General features: G+C 41.1%; 2 protein-coding genes across 11 annotated transcripts in view; one reads left to right on the top strand and one right to left on the bottom strand.

Annotated features, from left to right (window-relative positions):
* Nucleotides 1–2019: 2019 nt before the first annotated feature.
* SAMD7 (sterile alpha motif domain containing 7) lies at nucleotides 2020–14982 on the bottom strand (the record flags this gene model as incomplete). Its single annotated transcript, XM_083739999.1, has 8 exons — nucleotides 2020–2718; nucleotides 4539–4649; nucleotides 6910–7031; nucleotides 8366–9048; nucleotides 10465–10543; nucleotides 12460–12596; nucleotides 13614–13740; nucleotides 14880–14982. 8 exons carry the CDS (start codon nucleotides 14980–14982, stop codon nucleotides 2446–2448), a joined length of 1635 nt encoding a protein of 544 aa, XP_083596125.1. The 3' UTR covers nucleotides 2020–2445.
* The window catches only part of LRRC31 (leucine rich repeat containing 31), a gene marked incomplete at its 3' end in the record, with an annotated part of 40259 nt that continues 25290 nt past the window's right edge, over nucleotides 2611–17579 (top strand). For 3 of the 10 annotated variants that reach the window (XM_083739550.1, XM_083739542.1, XM_083739549.1), the window contains exons 1-2: nucleotides 14936–15030; nucleotides 16167–16255. Of the gene's footprint in view, nucleotides 2742–12247; nucleotides 12358–12458; nucleotides 12586–14935; nucleotides 15031–16166; nucleotides 16256–17579 lie in introns of those variants that run through there. The other 7 variants (XM_083739551.1, XM_083739546.1, XM_083739552.1 and 4 more) reach the window with 4 other exon arrangements.

Below are 17579 nucleotides of genomic sequence, written 5' to 3'. Positions count from 1 at the left end.
CAGTTAGTGTAAACAAGCCAAGCTAGATGGACCAATAGCTTATCTCAGAATAAGGCAGTTTCAAGTGTTCCTAAGTAAGCCACTTGATGCCCATTCCCTTACTGCAAACTTAATACTTATGACTAATGGAACATGGTTCTTAGCTTTCCTGTATTCTTACTTTTCATGTAGACCTGACGGGCAGAAAATAATTGCATGTCCTTGCACACAACTCCCAAGATTTCTAAATGCAATTCCTCATGAAATGAAAACATTTGAAAAGAAGAATGGAAGATGGGCCTGTTTACACAGGCATTCCTTTGATCTATTGACCTAAGTCACCTGTTTTAATTGATGTATTGTTTCAACTGGATTGCTTTCTTGCATATGTTAAATATGGATGTTTATATTTGAATGTATGTGTAATTGGCTTTATACTTGTAAACCACTTAAAAGCTATTACCACATTAAGCAACATACAAATGTAATAATAATCGTAATAATTTTAAAACTCTTCTTCAGAGAAAAAGAAAAGGTTGTAAGTCAGAGGTGGGAATCCTGTGGCCCTTCAGATCTTGTTAGACTCTAACTCCCATTGGTTTCAGCCAGTATGAGAAATGGTGATGAACGTTATAGTCCAAAAACATTTTGAGAGCCACAAGGTTCTTATCCCTGCTGAAAGTAGATCTGTATTCAGCCTCCCTTTCCTCATGATTTCATCATTATTTGGAAGTAATGAACCAAAAACCTTTCATGAAGCTTTTCCAGATAAAAAAAATGTTACTTCAAAAGCAAAGGAAAAGGTACTGTTTTGCTCACTCTTCCATGAGGTCACTCTTCTATGAGCAGCACAATAATCAGGTAACTTTTGTAGTGCCAATTTCTTTTGAAAGAGAGAGCCCATGTTCTGTTTAAAATCCTTGTAATAAAATCGTTTTGTTTATATCAGTTCAGAGGAGGAAATGATTATAGCAGGCCACAAAGCAACATTCTTTGAGACCCTCAAGTCCAGCAAGTACAGAAAACATAAGCCACCAACTGTAAGTAGCTCAGCCAGAAGCAAAGAAATAGCATGGTCATGATAGACTGGTAGGGGACTAGCAGAGGCTGAATTCACAACTGAATAAGTGTGTCCTGTTCCTGAACAGCCTTGTGGTGAACAGCCTAATGAATAATCCTTGTTTACAGAGACAAAGACTAAAAAGGATGTACCACTTGAAATAACAGCATACAGTATATCCACAAACTAAATAAAATATTAGAATTGTCAGTTACAGTAATTTAATAACATATTTACCCATTTTTAGTGAGCAAATGCTCTTACCAATTTGTGTTTAAAACCACAGTGATGTTGCTGGCAGATGCAGTGATGTAAATACAAGGTGGTGGTAGACTGGGTTGTTTAAAAGAACAAAGTCTTCATATGTTGTAACATCTTTTGACAACCCACTTCCAGCAGTTATTCTTAGGCAACTTAAAATAATAATAATATAATAATAATAGGAATAGGAATATATTTCTTTTTAGGAAAACAAAACATGTCTGTACTGCTTGCTTTCTCCTCATGGGTTTCTGTACATTTTTCCAATGCCCTTATCCTAAAGTTTGTGGAAAATGCTTGTAAAATACATCATCATTTTATTGTTTTTATTTTTATCCTAATTATTTTGCATAGATTCATAGAACTTTTGAATGGCCAGTGACAGGAGGAGGCTGAACCAATTGTTGACACACAGCAACTCTGAACGTGAGTCAAATATCCAGCATAAAAATTGTGGGTTCGCCAGACAGAAGGTGTCCTTGTTTGTATCCTTAGAAGGTCCCTTTTGTTTGCGAAAAAGGATGCAGTCTTGTGTAAGGTCCTGCTAATGAGAAGGAGGGAGGGATTTTTTGTCCATTCTTCTCTATATATTCTTCCAAGCAATCTCCCAAAGGATTCCACATCCTTCTGGAGCAAATCATCTATTCATTGCTTCAGATGCCTCATGAAGACTTATTTGCCCAGGCTTTCCCTGACCCATCCTGTTTTATAATGTTTTGTTTTCCCTGTCAGCAGTCCAACAAAATAGCTAGAGGACCAAGAAGCGAGCAAGTATAATATCTGCAGAGCCTCCTGTCTTTACAGTTGTAACCCACTTGATGGACTATCATCCTGGGAGAATCTATACCTCTTCTGATCTCCTCCCACTTGCCCTTAGCACACCCACCCCAGGAATACTAAGGGCAGCAGTGGAGCAGGAGGCCAGCACTATACAAAGCTTCCCATACAAAGTTCCTATTGGGAACTTAGGAAAACTCCCTTGATGCATTCGTATTTACTAAATAAATTGCACAGATTTCAGTTCTTTAAAAAAATAAATTTAATAAACTGTAGTGAACACAGGTTACTTCACATTTCCAAAGTTTAAACTTTTTTTACAAATCCACTGGCTTCATTATAATGCCTGTTCTACTGTGTCACTTGCTTCAAGTTTTCTGGTAGTTGATCATCTGGAAATCAGTCTGAGCTCCAACTACATCAGATGTATTTTCCCTGCTTTCCGCAACAATCTGTTCAACTGTTTTTGAAGTTTCAGGGTCCTGGGAGCAAGGACTGGTCAGAGCATCGTGAGGACTGTTGCACTGAAGAGGCAATGGCATATCTGGAGGAGGTTCAGAAGTCTTGCCCGCAGCAGATGGAGTGGGCATGGACAAAGGAAGATTCATCATGTAGAATACATTGCCCAGACGCCGGGACACCTTTAGAGAGATAAGCAATTACAGTAATTACTTTTAAAAATAATGATTACATTTGATGCCCAGCTTAACTTTACACATACATTCTATAGCAAATTGTCCACAGGACTGATAAGGACATGACATTTGGGCCTTCTAGGTCTGGGTGATCCAGCCATTTCATGGCAGCAAATTGGACTAGTAAATTAATCAGGGATGTCTTCCATTGACTCTCCCTCTCCTCCAAATCTAGGCATGGCTGAAGTGCTTTGGCACAATTTATATTGAAAAAGGAAAAGTGGCACTTAATAGCAGCGGCGGAGCAAGCAGAACACTCCATGGGGCCTCCGAGGAGTCTGCCTGCCTCCTCCCACTCAGCCGCCCTACAGCTGAAGAAGAGGTGGAGGGAAAATTGGGCAGTGTGGAGCCTGCGGGCACCCAAGCCACCACGTCACTCCCAGGAGAGATGCGTGGCTCGGGCGCTCTGCAGGCCCCGCGGTGAGTGCCACCTGCCATTTTGTCACCCTCCTCAGTGGTGACACCCGGGTTGGACCGTCCCCACCGCACCCCCTTCCTTCACCCCTGCTTAATAGTTCAGTGTTTTCCTTCTCTGCAAGTACTGCCATTTATCATGCTCTGAGCCATCAATAGTGCAAGTCATGGATTTGATCAGATAAGGTTAAAGAGAGGAAGGGAGAGAGAAGCTGAGGAGACAATAAGAGCTGCACAATGATTAAAATGAAAAACAACAGTACTTCAAGACCAATAAGGTTAATTCAAACTGACAGAAGATAGGTATGTAGAATGGACTTGCACTAAATCTTAATTGTTTGTATAGATAAAAGGGAAGTGGATTTTTATTAACCTTTTTTCTTTAAAAAAACAGCCAGAGAAATAAAGGCTAAAGTAAACAATATTTTACTAGTCTGGGGAAGGAAGGAAAGGGGGAAGCTGCTTCTTTTAAAAACATTTACACCTCTCTTTTTTGGTTTTGGAAGTCAGTTTAATCATATGCGGGCTACCAAATGTGTGTGCTGCATAAAAGTTAGAGTGCAGTCTTAACACACATACACACAGCCAGTGTTGATGACATTGGCATATACTGTACAACATGCACATTGTGTTGTATAGATGGGAGACATATTGGATTTTCGCTCTAAATCCTGTACATCCTGTACCTTTCCCAGTTGTAATAATCTGTTAAACATGGTTTTATTGTTAACCATGTTGTAAATGGGATTTTTGGTCAATTTTACTGGACTGGACTAATTTTTACTATTCCAACATTGGCTTTGCAATGCACACTCAGTGATGTTTCAGTCTCTAGGTTAAATATTTCTAGCTATGATTGCTATTAAAATTCAGGACAGTTTCAGCCTTATTTTGTGAGTCTTGGAATGCTACTGGATTCTGAACTTCATGTTGTGCTAGTGACTCTCCGGGTCTCTTGTTCCACTTTTGCACTTCCAGTTGGGTGTGGAAACAATGAACCAAGAGCATAGAAGCTGTTCTTTAATTATATCCTGAAAACCTATTCTGGAGATGCATGCATCTCAGTGTTTGAGCCAGATGTGGATATCACTAAGATACCCTCCGTATTCTCAGTAATATCCCAGCCTTTTTAAGCAGATCTGTCTAGTCTTATGTTCAGTTACATTTTTAAACAGCAGAGTATGTTGTGAATTAAAAATGTTACAGAAATAATTTCCTGCCTATCATTTGGGGTTAGGCAGAGAGCTCAACACAAGCCACAACAAGAGAGTGAAAATGCTAGACATACACACATTTTCTAGGACACATCTTTCATTCCATATTTTGATTTTCACTATGTCTACTGGCTGTACCTGAGACCGAATCTTTAATGCAGGTCCAAGTTTTAATCCCATTGTTTCCAAAAGATGTTCTTCTGTGAGTAGCGGTAAGGTTTCTCCATCAATGGCATGATCTTTAAATATCTTTAACAAAAAGGAAAATGTGGTTGGTGAAAACACTTTTCAATTTTTCCACATTGTGGCAATTACCAAATCAAAAGTAGCAAAAACATGCTCTAACTAGAGAAAAATATATTTGTTTAATGATACATCACAGTCACCAGGATAAATCAACAGCACCCTTTTAATTATTTCATCAGTGTGCCAAATCCAGAGTTTTGGTATTGTAGAAAAGTATTCCAAATGCTGTCTCTATATCTGTGCAACTCTACACTCAGAGATTCACCAAAGTCTGAGTAGAAATAGTGCCGGAACATTTCATTTTGTGGGAATGTACAGGGATGCAGGAGAGGATATATTGACTGATTATATCCTTATCCAACTTTTGTTAACAAGTTCCCAAAATATCAGCAGAGTAAAACATTCCCCTTTATCTTAAGTTTGCAACGGTAGCATTTGCTCAGGTTCGCTAGAACCTCTATAATAATCACTCTGGTAATTTCCCCTTTATTCCCTCTTAAAATACAAGACAGGACACAGTCCTTTACAAAAGTATAAAAAGGGTTTACTCACATTCTGTTCACGTCAGATCCCAGAAAGGCAGACTTAGGCTTAATAAAGTAATATACATTTGGTATCTATCTTATAAGAAGATAGTTCATCTTTAGCTTAGATGTTGCTTCTTCGAAGGAAGAGAAGAGAGAGATAGCTGCCCCTGCCCTGTGCTTTTGTCGTTACCTTCACAGGTGAGGCCACACCCACCTCTAGTCACACGCGGAGGAAGTCTGTCCCAGCTCAGAGGGAAACAGGAAGTTTACCTGCACCTGGACAAACATCCCTCCCCATGTCTAAACCTGTACACTCTAGGAATGTTGTAATTGACTGTTCCTGTGTTTCACATCCCACACATTTTGACTGGATTTTGATAGGTAAAGTTCCACTCAGTGGCGTAGCGTGGGTTGTCAGCACCCGGGGCAAGGCAAGTAATTTGCGCCCCCTAACCCGTGGATTTGCGCCCCCTAACCCTAACCCCCAGATGTTGCGCCCGGTGCGGACGGCCCCCCCCTGCACCCCCGCGCTATGCCACTGGTTCCACTTTTAGATGTGGGAGATCTTAGACCGACAGCCAAAAAAACCTTAATTTTACTGATTAGTTTATGTTTTGGATTTAAATTGTAACCTGTCCAAATCTCAACAACTAGTTTTCCTGGAGTGTCAATTTCAGAAGTGAGCGAATGGAGGTGGCTAGGCTATGCCACAGCTCACAACTTCTACTAGAATTGTAGAGTTGGAAGGGCCACAAGGGTCCAACCCCCTGCAATGCAAGCATCTTATTAGTAGTCTACCAATACATTTTCTTGCCACAGGCATTTCATTCTCTGTGCCTCTTGGTTGGTGTCCATTAGAGGTATCCCTCAGAGAGGAATTTAGCCAATGGTTCCCTAGTTACCCCAGAGAGAGCCAATGTAATGCCTTCCAGATATTGCTGTACTGCAACTTCCATGGTCTCTGACCATTGACTATGCTGATGAGAGCTGGAGTCCAACAACATCTGGAGGGTACCAGATTGGCTACCCCAGCCTGTTAATGCTCTTCTTGCATGGAGTTCCCATTAGTCTCCCATCCAAGGTGTTGACCAGGTCTGGACCTGCTTAGCTTTACTAAGGATGCAGCATCAAGTACTCTTTGATCATTTGCTGTGCCAATGTAAATAATGCTTTAGCTCTTCTTCACACTATTGGAACATTTATTCCATGGCAAGTATTTCTAAGTAGTTTATTTTAAATTTAATTTTTAATCAAAATATACAAAAATGTAGGGGCACAACTCCACAAAACCCGAATTAAATTAAGACCCATAAATTTCAGAGGGCAACTTAAGCCTGTTTCACACTCTCCCACTGAAACCAATGAGACTTAAATATCTTTGTTTTTGGCTGAACCTTAGCCAACAATTTCGTATTTTAAAACCATTGATAGATCCCTTTGTAGAAGATATAAACAAATATTTAATCTTTATGACTACCTGAATTGAACCTATATTATTCCTTTAAGGGGAATAGTTTAGGAAGGGAGAGGCCGAAAGGAAATAGCTTTTTTGTAACTCCCATTGAGTCTTATGAGAAGTGAATGCAGCTGGATTTTCCTACGCTTTACTTCCTTTTCCTTACAGTTCTTACACCAGAGTTCTTTTTGTTGTTAGTGAAGTTTGTTGGTTAAATAAAAGAAGTCAAGCCTCCAAGAACCATCATTCTCATTAAGAAAACCTCAGCTGTTGCAATAACCTGTGCATAGTCTGAACATCCTGGAAGGCTGATGATAAAACTGTATACGTCTTCAACAGTCCACTTGCGGATATCTTCAATGGCAGAAATGTCTTCTCCATTCAGAATCAGGCTGGAAGTGGCTATGGGAATGGAAGCAAAAAATATGTTGTATGCTAGGGGGTTAAATTAGATATTACACTGAAGCTGTGTGTAAAGTAACCACAGCAGCCGTTTCTCCTCTTCAGAGAAATCTTGGAACAAGATGATTTGCAGCAGAGCATGACGACGGGGAGGGGGACTTAGTTCTTCTGCTGACTTCTGTTTTTTACCCCCTCAGGGTTCCAGGATTCTGCCTCCCCTTTTCTGGTCATGCTTTGAATAAAATGGGTCACTGCACACAGTTTCGATGCAGCTTTTAGTTTATCCATGACAATACTCTGTATCACCATTGTTCCTTATCACCTATGATTCCATGCATATGGATTTCACACACAACCTATATGTAACTCAGAATTTAGATTTCCTGAAAAAAATAGATTACTTTTTAAAAAAGAAAGCTTCCTGTAGTTATTGTAAAAAGCTTAGTTCTTGAAGTGGCAGAATTGCACTGCATGTTGCTACCTGTCTTCCTCCTACGTCTCCAGTCATGATGCCATTCCCTTCTACATCCCACACTCCAGAGATTATGAGCCTCTGGCCTGGAGGCCAAAAGCTGCCCTCCAGGTCTCTCTGTCTGAACCTTGAGCCACCTGTTTCCACTGCCGCCACCACTTGCTTCTCCCCAGGTCATTCTCCTTGAGAGTTTATGCCTGGCTGGAATATGTCCTTAAATTAGGATAATACCCGCTGCTTGCCTGGATGGGGGGACAGAGAGGGACGTGTGAGTGGGTGGAAACTAACCTACTGTAAAAGGTAAAATTTACATTTATTGCTCTGCCTACCTTTTGTCTCTGCTCCCATCTACCACTAGCACCCCCCCCCCCCATTAAGGTTGTTCAGAAGGGAATGCAGCCTATGGGTGGAAAAATGTTCCCCATCCTTCCTTACCCACACTTCTACTGTCACTACTGTCCAAAAAATATCCTTTCCTAAGGCTTTCACATTGGGCATAGCCGGGGGGGGGGGGGGGCAGCTGCCCCACCATCAAGTAGATAAAAATACTTAACTAAAAGTAGAAATTGTAGAAATATTTTGACACGTATTTATGAGCACTTGGGGTCAAAAGAAAATTTAAAACAACTGTTGTTGTGACATTTCATTCCGAATCTGCAAGACAGAGGAGGATGATAGGTGGGTGATCCGCCCTGCCCCCCCAACTTAAATCCGGGCTATGTCCATGGCTTTCAGGTGAGGTTTTGAAAAAGCAGACGCCCATGTACAGCTCAGTGCTAAACACAGAAAACGGGTGCATTTTTGCCTTTTCACTTTTTAAAGAAGGTCTCCAAAGTGTGAAATGCAGGTAAATTTAACTTACCTGATGGTAGCAGTGGGTTGCTGGGTACAGAGAAGCCATATGGCAGAGCAGAGAATGTGAACGCTGACGGATAAGTGTACTTCTCATCAAAGGCTGTGCAAGAACTGCTGGGATCTTTCTCATTTCCGTTGCTGCACCCATTTGCTTCACTGGGCATTTCATGGCTGCCAGAGTGTTTTCTCAAGCCATGCTCGTATTCCTTGTCATTTTTGGTGGCTGCAGCAGAAGGCTCTGCTTGGACCTTGTTCTGTTCATGCTTGCTCAGCATCTCCGCTTCTGTTTCTTTTTTGTCGTCTTTCTCTTCTTCAGCGGTTGCGGAGGAAGGGTCTATGCTCTTGTCCTCCGCTTGGCTCTTGATGCCATTGGTGTTACACTCGGTGGCTTTGTGATTCCCAGCTCTTCTGCCAGGCCGACGGCCTCGCTCTCTTTGCAGAGTGCTGACGGGTGGGTATGGGCTGGTGGCCATCACCATGGTGTTGCCATGAAGTTCGTCAAGAGTAGTACGATGGACGTACAAATCGTTAGGAAGATGGCCTTCGGGTACCCTGTGCCTCCCTCTGAAAGCAACTGGGCTAGCCGGCATGCCGTGATAAAGAAAGGGGCCTTCCAGCCCCAACAATCCCTTGCGGTGAGCTTTCTCTATTTCTTTTTGTTGGAAAATGGCATTCATTTCCATCTCCATCCTGTGCAATGAACATGGTATAAGCAATGAGGAATGCATAAAAGGAGATGAACTATTTAGCCTTCTCTGCCTGAGGCCTTGAGAGAGCCACTTTATATAATGCAGCTGTTCATGTGAGCTCAGCATATGGTTAGGCAATCACATGATCACTTCACCAAGGCAGGAAAACAAAGAGTAGCTCTCATGCTTGAACATTGACCCAACTTATATGCCCCCTTCCCAACTGAGCATGCTTCATTTCCCCACAGAGGAACCTCAGTGCGCATAGAGCCCCCTTCAGATTAATGCAGACCATGTCAGCCAGGGGGCATGGCTGATACAGTGGTACCTCCCAAGACGAATGCCTCGTAAGACGAAAAACTCTCAAGACGAAAGATTTTTTCATTTTTTTGAGTTGCTTCACAAGACGAATTTCCCTATGGGCTTGCTTCGCAAGACGTCTTGCAAGTTTGTTTCCTTTTTCTTAAAACCGTTAATACCCAGGGTGCATTGCTTGAAGAGGTGCAGTTGCGATTTGACTTCAAGGAGCGACTCATAGCACGCAGTGTGGTAGCCTTTTTTGAGGTTGTTGAAGACTTTTTTGAGGTTTTTGAATCCGTGCTTCGCAAGACGGAAAATTCGCAAGACGAAAAAACTCGCAGAACGAATTGATTTCGTCTTGCGAGGTACCACTGTATATGCTTCAGCGTCTAGGGGGCAGGATCGCCCAGTTGTGCCTGAGAGCACCTTCAGGGATTCATACTGAATGCCTGAAGAGCAGTCATGTTGAAACTCTTAACCAATTCCAGCCCACAAACCCAATAATACTGCTTAGCTGACTTCATACTGAGGATAGACTGCCACTACTTTTGTAGGAGGGATACAAGTCCATACTGGAACTTTAGGGTTGTGCAGTTAAAGTGTGCTGTCACTGTAAGAATAACAAATTCACTTTTTTAAAAAAAAAAAAAAAAAAGCCCAGGAAAGTGTTGAGAAAATGCTCAGAAATGTGTGGGATAAACAAATGAGTAACAAGAAGGCATGTAAGCACCGAACAAGCAAATCAAGATAACTGCCCCATGAACAAATCAGAAGAAATGTTCAGTAAAGACAAGACATAGTTTAAACACCATGTAAACTTTGTGCAAGCAAACCAGGATAAATACTGAACAAACAGGTTACAAGGAGAACATAAGGAAGCCTGCTGGATCAGGCCAATGGGCCATTTAGTCCAGCATCCTGTTCTCACATCGGCCAACCAGCTGACTGTGGAAAACCTGCCAGGAAGCCCCAAGTGTGAAGTATGAGTAAGTGTCAAAATGTTTTAGGTGCCCACTATCTTAATTCACTCTAGTAGGACAGTGAAGAAAACTAGCAGAAAAACTAAGAGGTCTGCCTTTCCCCGTTATTATTCCAAGTTCTATTGTAATTACTCTACCTGGCAATATTTTGTTTCTGGACCAATTCCTGCCGTCTGGTTACAGCTTCCATGGATTCTGGTTGGAGGAAACTATATCCTTAAAAAAAAAAAGGTAGAGGGTTAAATATTATTAGTTGAATAGTTATGTCATGTAATTGCAGATTAATGCACACAAAACAAACGAAGGGGTAGCTATTGGAGAGAAGAATAGCTACAACATGTAATCATGCAGTGATGTGCATTTTTTAAAAAAACTCTCAAGGGTTTCTGCAAAAGAAGTAGGGCAAGTGAATTTCAGTTGCAGACTCGTTCACTATCTAGCAAACTTCCTGGCGCTTTGCTGCCAAGGGCTGTGTCACACCACAGTTTCCCTAGCATTGCTATTTAAGCCTGCACCTCATCTCATGCAGTGCCCTAGATGAGGGCTTCATTCCTGGGCTTTGCAATGGGGAAATCTTAAAACTTAAAAAAGCTCTGCTGTCTTCCTCTCAAAGTCCTGACCCAGTCATTGGTGAGGAGCATTGTCCCTGGCCACTAAATACCAGTTGCTGGGAATCACAGGTGGGCAGAATGCTGTTGTACTCATGTCTGGCTTGCAGGCTTCCCACAGGCATCTGGTTGGCCACTGTGAGGACAGGATGCTGGACTAGCCTCACCCAGCAGGGCTCTTCTGATGTTCTTAAGTTCCTCACCAGATTGACATTATTAACAGGCACCACAATGTGAAGTACATTTTACTTGTAAAGAAGTCCCATTGATTTCCAATAGAACTTGCTTCCAAGTTAAGTGCTTGTTTGGATTGTAGCATTTAAACACAAAAGTTAAGTGGTTTCCCCCACCCTTACCCCCACTGAATATTGTGAATTTTGTGGTGCATAAAATAATTTAGTGGAGCACACTGGCCACCAGATTCCACAGTTGAGGTCTGCATGCATTGCCAGTTTTCAATCCAAATCTTGCGAGAGATAACTATTTGAAAAATGTTACATGGCATAGAAATGTTTGCTAAGAGGAAGAGTGAATGTATATTTTGTATTGCATTGAAGACAAGTGAAAGATGCATATGTGTTCTGGAATCTGTCTGACAGTTGAAGAATTCCAAGCATGTGAATGGACTGTCTCAATGACCCAGATTCTGATTGCTTGTTAACATGGCACATCCTTTCCCCACAGCCTGTAATAAGGATTATGGTGTATTTAATATCTCTACCCATAGATGGCAGTCTAGCCTTTTCACATGGTCCAACCCCTCATGGTTCCTACCTCTCAGGGTGTTGTTTCTGGTTGTTGGACAGTGTGTTCTGAATATTTCATCGTATCTGCTAATGTTATTTACAAATGGGATCTGCAGCAAAATGTTGCACTATGGTGTCGTCCTGTTTAGTGTTCCAGCCAGCCTCCTCTATTCCATTCCATTTCCCCTCCCACCTAGGTTTCTGAACCTCCCTCTGCAACAGTCAGTCAGTAGTCCATATCCACTGAGTGTGCTCCGTCATTGGGCATACTACCTGCAGAAGGGTGGACAAGCAACAACTGATTGGAGAGCTAGTGGTTTTTTTCTCTTTAAAAATTGTACTTCTGCAAATGATGGTGCTTTGCTGGGCCCACTGACACCTCCCACTTGTGCATGGGAAGTACCATGCGGGGTACACAAGCTGATTTACTAATTGATGACATGTGCATAGCTTTGCAGCTATGTATTAAACAGTAGCTCTGAATCACAGAAGCAAGATGTAAGCTGCCTTCATTTTCATTTTTACATGTAGCTAATAGCTGGTTTTCCTTACAAGTTTTTTTCCAGTCTTGATCCCCCAATGTAGAGGAAGACATGGGCAGGAAGGAACTGTTTCAGGGCTTGTGTCACCTTGCAATATTCCTTGGATTCATATCCAGCATGGCCAGTGACCAGAGGTACGGTAATTCAGCATCTGGAAGGCCATAAGTTCCCCCAGCCAAGCACTATGACAACCGTTATTGATGGGTGAGAATGCTCCAGCCATCATTGTCTCTTACCTGCCCCTTGGTAAACGCGGTTGGATAAAAGGTTTGGCATGGTGGCATGCTGTGGAACCGAAGGGCCAAGGTGGGAAGCTACATGAATCTGCCTGGGATCAGCTGGTGCCAACATCTCAGTTGAAGGTAACAAATCTCTAGGATGGTAGAGAAGTATCTGGTTAAGGCAGGGACATCTTTGCAGCAGTTACTGCAGAGGAAAGCTATTCAGTTGATAAATTTATCTAACATTAATAAAAGTTGAAGAAAAACAGGATGGCAAAATATTTTGCTGCCATATAAATGGCACACTAATTGGCAAAATAGACCAGACAGCCTATGGTTACTCATTCGGTATACAGAGCCCTGGAATACAGCTATAATAAACACTTGGCAGAGCCACTGCCCCTACTGATGAGCAGGTTGCCTGCCGATGGACAGAGCATGATAAGAGTAGAAAGAGACAGTGCCACAGCTTACAAAGGGGGGTGGGGAGTCTGTGGAGAAAGGACCAGGAAAGCTTAAAGCATTTTTAGAACTGCCAATCAAATATATGCTATTTTATGCTTAGATATTATGCAACTAATACAATAACTTGTGGATATCAAACAAGACCGTTCTTTTACCATCCAGTGCTTATACTCTGTAGAAAACCAATGCATATTTAAAGGCTAATTTATGTTAAGTATGCCAGACTCACATTTCTTACCCACCACCCATAAAGGGCAAGTTCAGTAACAATAACACATAAACCACCACTAGCACTGAGTTGTTAGAATACCCCTGCTCCCTTCACAGAGCTTCCAATCCCAGCATTTCCTGGGAAGAGGGGTTCACTGTTAAATAATTTTGAGAATTGTAGCTTTATAAGAGAAATTGTGGTTAGGGGGTTTCCTGACAACTCTTAGTAACAAACTACAGTTCCCATGATTCCTTGGATATGCCAATGCTTTTTAAAGTAGTATGATACCACTGTAAATATATGGTGCAGATGGGACCTTCAGGTTAGCTTTTTCCATCCAGGTGTTCTCCAGATGTTTTGGATGACAGTTCTCATAACCCATAACTAGTATAAGTATTCTTTAAGCATTATGACAGCTGCAGGCAGAGGATGTGTTTTTTCCTTCATAATGAATAGTTTAGGCAAAGCCTCTTTAACAGTTGAAAGAGAATACCTTTCCATGAACCGAGGCTCAAACTGTGCAGGAATGGCTTGGATTCTCTGCTGACCTGCTCCCATTAGTTGTGGATTTACTGCCATCATCTGGTTTCTCATTATAATCTCTTGTCTCTGTCGCAATTCTAACACAAATCAGACCATGTATCTTTGAGTAAATATATATCATAGATGCCAGAAATCAGAGTCCAAACAGAAAATTATCCGAAATAGTATCTTCACCTCCTTATTTCAAGGTTCTAAGTATTCCATTGCTAAATTCAGTTGATAAATTTATCTAACATTAATAAAAGTTGAAGAAAAACAGGATGACAAAATATTTTGCTGCCATATAAATGGTATTTTATGGGATTAATTGCAATCAGTAAATTTTTTTGGAATTTTCCCCACTTTTCCACTTAGATATTGTTCTTGTGCAACAGATATCAGTGTGATACTGCACATAAACCCATAGATTACACATATAATTTAAAAACAAAGTGAATTTATAATGAAATGTGGAGAAATTTTTAATTAGGTGGAGTAGTATGGTAGCCATTGCTCTCAATATCAACCTGCCAAAGTTCTCTCATTATCTCTCTATTTGATTCGATTCGATTATCTGTCTATCTATCTATCTATCTATCTATCTATCTATCTATCTAATCTATCTCTATTCTATTTTTTACCCACTCTTCACCATTAGGTCCCAGGACAATAGTTTGAGCTCAAATATTAAAAACTGAAACAAGTCACAAAATTAGGATGGGTCCTGAAAACATATATCTCGTGTGTTAAAAGCCAGGGTAAAGATGTTTGTCTTCAACATATGATAGCATACCCCTCAACCGTTCCAATTTGAGTGGGACATCCCAGAATTAAAGAAGCCATCATCACTTCTGATTGGATCCTGGAATGTTCCATTTTTTGGTCTCATGCTCTCATACAAATCACCTGCCTTACGCCAGAGTGCTGGACCAAATGGTGCTAATTTTTTGGTCTTCTAATGCGAATCAGCTGGCTCCCACAAGCGTCCCAGTGTTGACCAGTAGGAAGTTGGAGGGTATGCAACAGAAGCTACATAATGAGGGCACATCTGTGGGGAGGAAATTTCACAACCTAGGAGCTGCCCCTTCCCAGGCCACTGCCTCCTCTCACTTCTAGGGGTGGTAGAACTTCCAAAAAGGTGCCCTTCTGCTGATCTTAGCACACAAGAGGATCACTAGAGAAATGGGTGGCCTTTGATATATTTTGGGCCGAAATGTTGGTCAGTATTCCATCTTACCGCCTGCTGCCATACCACTTGCTAACCGGTATAAATGCTTGTCTTCCAAGGTTCCCTGTTCCCCAAGGACTGACATTTTTCTCATGTGATCTCGAGGAGTCATGTTATGGAGGGATGCAGATGGCTTTTCCACTAGTTATTGGTGAAACTGGTATGAGCTGAGAGAAAAATAAAAGAGAAAGCATGATTTATAATAGAACAGATATGTTGTAAATATCAATGATACATGAGAGGAATATAAAACTGTACAGGTCCTGCTTATCTGAAGGACTACCTCCCAGGCCCTGCCAGAATGAAATCAGCTAAGAATACTGGAGGTACCATCTATATATGAAAAGTTATTTTCAGACCCAGTGTGCTTGTCATGGTAAGAGGAACTTGAACAAACAAGCAGGCTGGCATTGCACACTGGTCAAATTGCAGGTATTAGACTGCTCCTTTTTCCAAAGTTGTGAAGAAACAAATGAGATGCTGGCTTAATGTTACATGTGAACCAGCGCTTATGGTTTGTTCCTCTCCAAGCTTTGTTCTTGCCATAGGCCTCAGGTTGGAAACTGTGGGAAACAGGATGCCGGACTATATTGTGCCAGTCCACTGGGCCATCTAGCCCAACAGGCAGCAACTACCTAAGGTCTCAGGCATGGGTGTCTCATAGACCTCCAGTTTTTGGAGGTCCTTTCCGGTACGCTTGCAGATGAGGGGATCTTCCCTGAGCTATGGCCCCTCCAGATAAGGACTGTGAAATAGCTAAGAACCTTGAAGCTGGGTTTGTGTAAAAGAATATGCACCAGCTGTCCAAGACTGCATTTGTGTAGGACTCTCTGCTGATCCTATTCCGTAAATCCGGACTGTACAGCACATTATAGGGATGAAGGCAAGTTAATCTCTGCTTTTAGAGTTTTACCCTCAGCAAACCCTTCTTGGCAGCAGGCAGAACCACTCACCTAGTGCTAATTCTGTCTCGGTTTATTAGGCAAAGGGTGGAAGGGCAGAATCTTTATGGACTAAAAGCACTTCCATACAGTTAATCATGTTATGAGAGCCCAAAAGTGTGTGTGTGTGTGTCCATTCTGCGCAGAGGGTTGAAGAAACAGATTTTTAAAATAAACAAAAGTCTAAGCTCTTTATCTGGTGACATATGTTCTACTGTTGAAAATGCCTACTCTTTTCTCTTCAATTAACTTTCAGTTTTTTACGTACAGCCAAGGTCCATCTCTGAAACCTTTTTAGAATCTTTAGCGCAAGAGAGCATATTTAAATGCTAACTCATGCTTTGTATTTATATAGTTGTACATTCAATCTTTGTGGCTCTAGTTCAGCCAGTCTGATGCCCTCCGGTTGTTTTGGACTGCAACTCCCATCAGCCCTGGTATAATGTAAGTACAGCGGAGGCATTATTATTATTATTATTGTTGTTGTTGTTGTTGTTGTTGTTGTTGTTTTGGGAAAGGAACCTTGCTGTGAACAAGATAATGAATCTGATGTATTCCCAGAACAAAAGGGAGCTAATGCTGATCAAAGACAGGAAGTAGAAGATAAAGGGCAGATCCACACCATACATTTAAAGAACATGGCTCCTCCTCGAAGAATTCTTGAAACTGTAGTTTTCTCCTCCCAGAACTACAATTCGCATATACTTACCAAGCCTCAGCTCCCAGGATTCTTTAAGGGAAGTCATGTGTTTTAAATGTGTGTTGGATGTTCTTTAAGTGTATGGTGTCTGTCCAAAGACAGAAAGCGAGTGAGTGAAGCCAAGAATCATAGCATGCTATAGTAGATTAGGTAAGAGAGGTTCAGAGTAATTTTTCTTGTGTTTAGATTGAAAAGAGATTTTAAGTAGCTTCTTCAGCAAATTCCCTGTAAGATAATGGGGATCAACAGATAATATGCTGCCTTTAACGAAAGCTCCAGAACTTACTTCTGCACCTATCCCAACCTCATTCATGCCTTCTCTCGGAAAAATACTTGAATTATTATGATGTGTATTCACATACAATCCTATAACAAAGTACTCAGGGTGGTTTACAATAAAAAGCAGGGGAAAATACAATTCATACAAATTGATCCTCAAGCCATAAGCTGGAGTTCTTGGTTTTAAATGGCTTCTGTAGTTAGTAAAGTTACATTGGTTTAAATTAATTGGGTTGAATCCAGACTTGAATAATGCTTACAGTAGACACATCACAATCAATGGGATGTAAATTTGTCATGACCCAGTCCAAGGATTCAAAATTAACTGACTTGTGGAAAGGTTGCTTGTCTTGTACCCCACTAATAGCATCACCATGTAGAGATAATTACAGCATTGCTAAAAATTAGAAATATAAATTCAACAAGCTGTTATTTTATTTGTTTAAAACATCTGTGCCCTGTCTTTCCACATTTGGCCAATCCCATTTATAAGATTAAAAATAACTCAAACACAATAAAAACAAATAACAATTTTAAATTAATGTCAATTATTCATAAATATTAGATGATTATCTGAACATTACTTCTGGCACCAGGTTCCATATGTAAAGCAACCACTTTCTCAACAGGCAACATAAAAACAACTGGCATTTTTATTACCCTGATGTTCCATATAAGTTACGATCATTAACCATTGTATATACTTACAGGAATTGCCAAGACCTCAGTTTTGAAACTGGGCAAGATTGTAAGAATATCCAAGAGCTTGTGACTTCGCTGTGGATCTTT

The sequence above is a fragment of the Podarcis gaigeae genome (assembly GCF_964106915.1).
Source record: "Podarcis gaigeae genome assembly, chromosome: 5".
In the NCBI taxonomy this organism is placed as follows: Eukaryota; Metazoa; Chordata; class Lepidosauria; order Squamata; family Lacertidae; genus Podarcis; species Podarcis gaigeae.
This window is presented reverse-complemented; position numbering and strand designations above follow the sequence as displayed.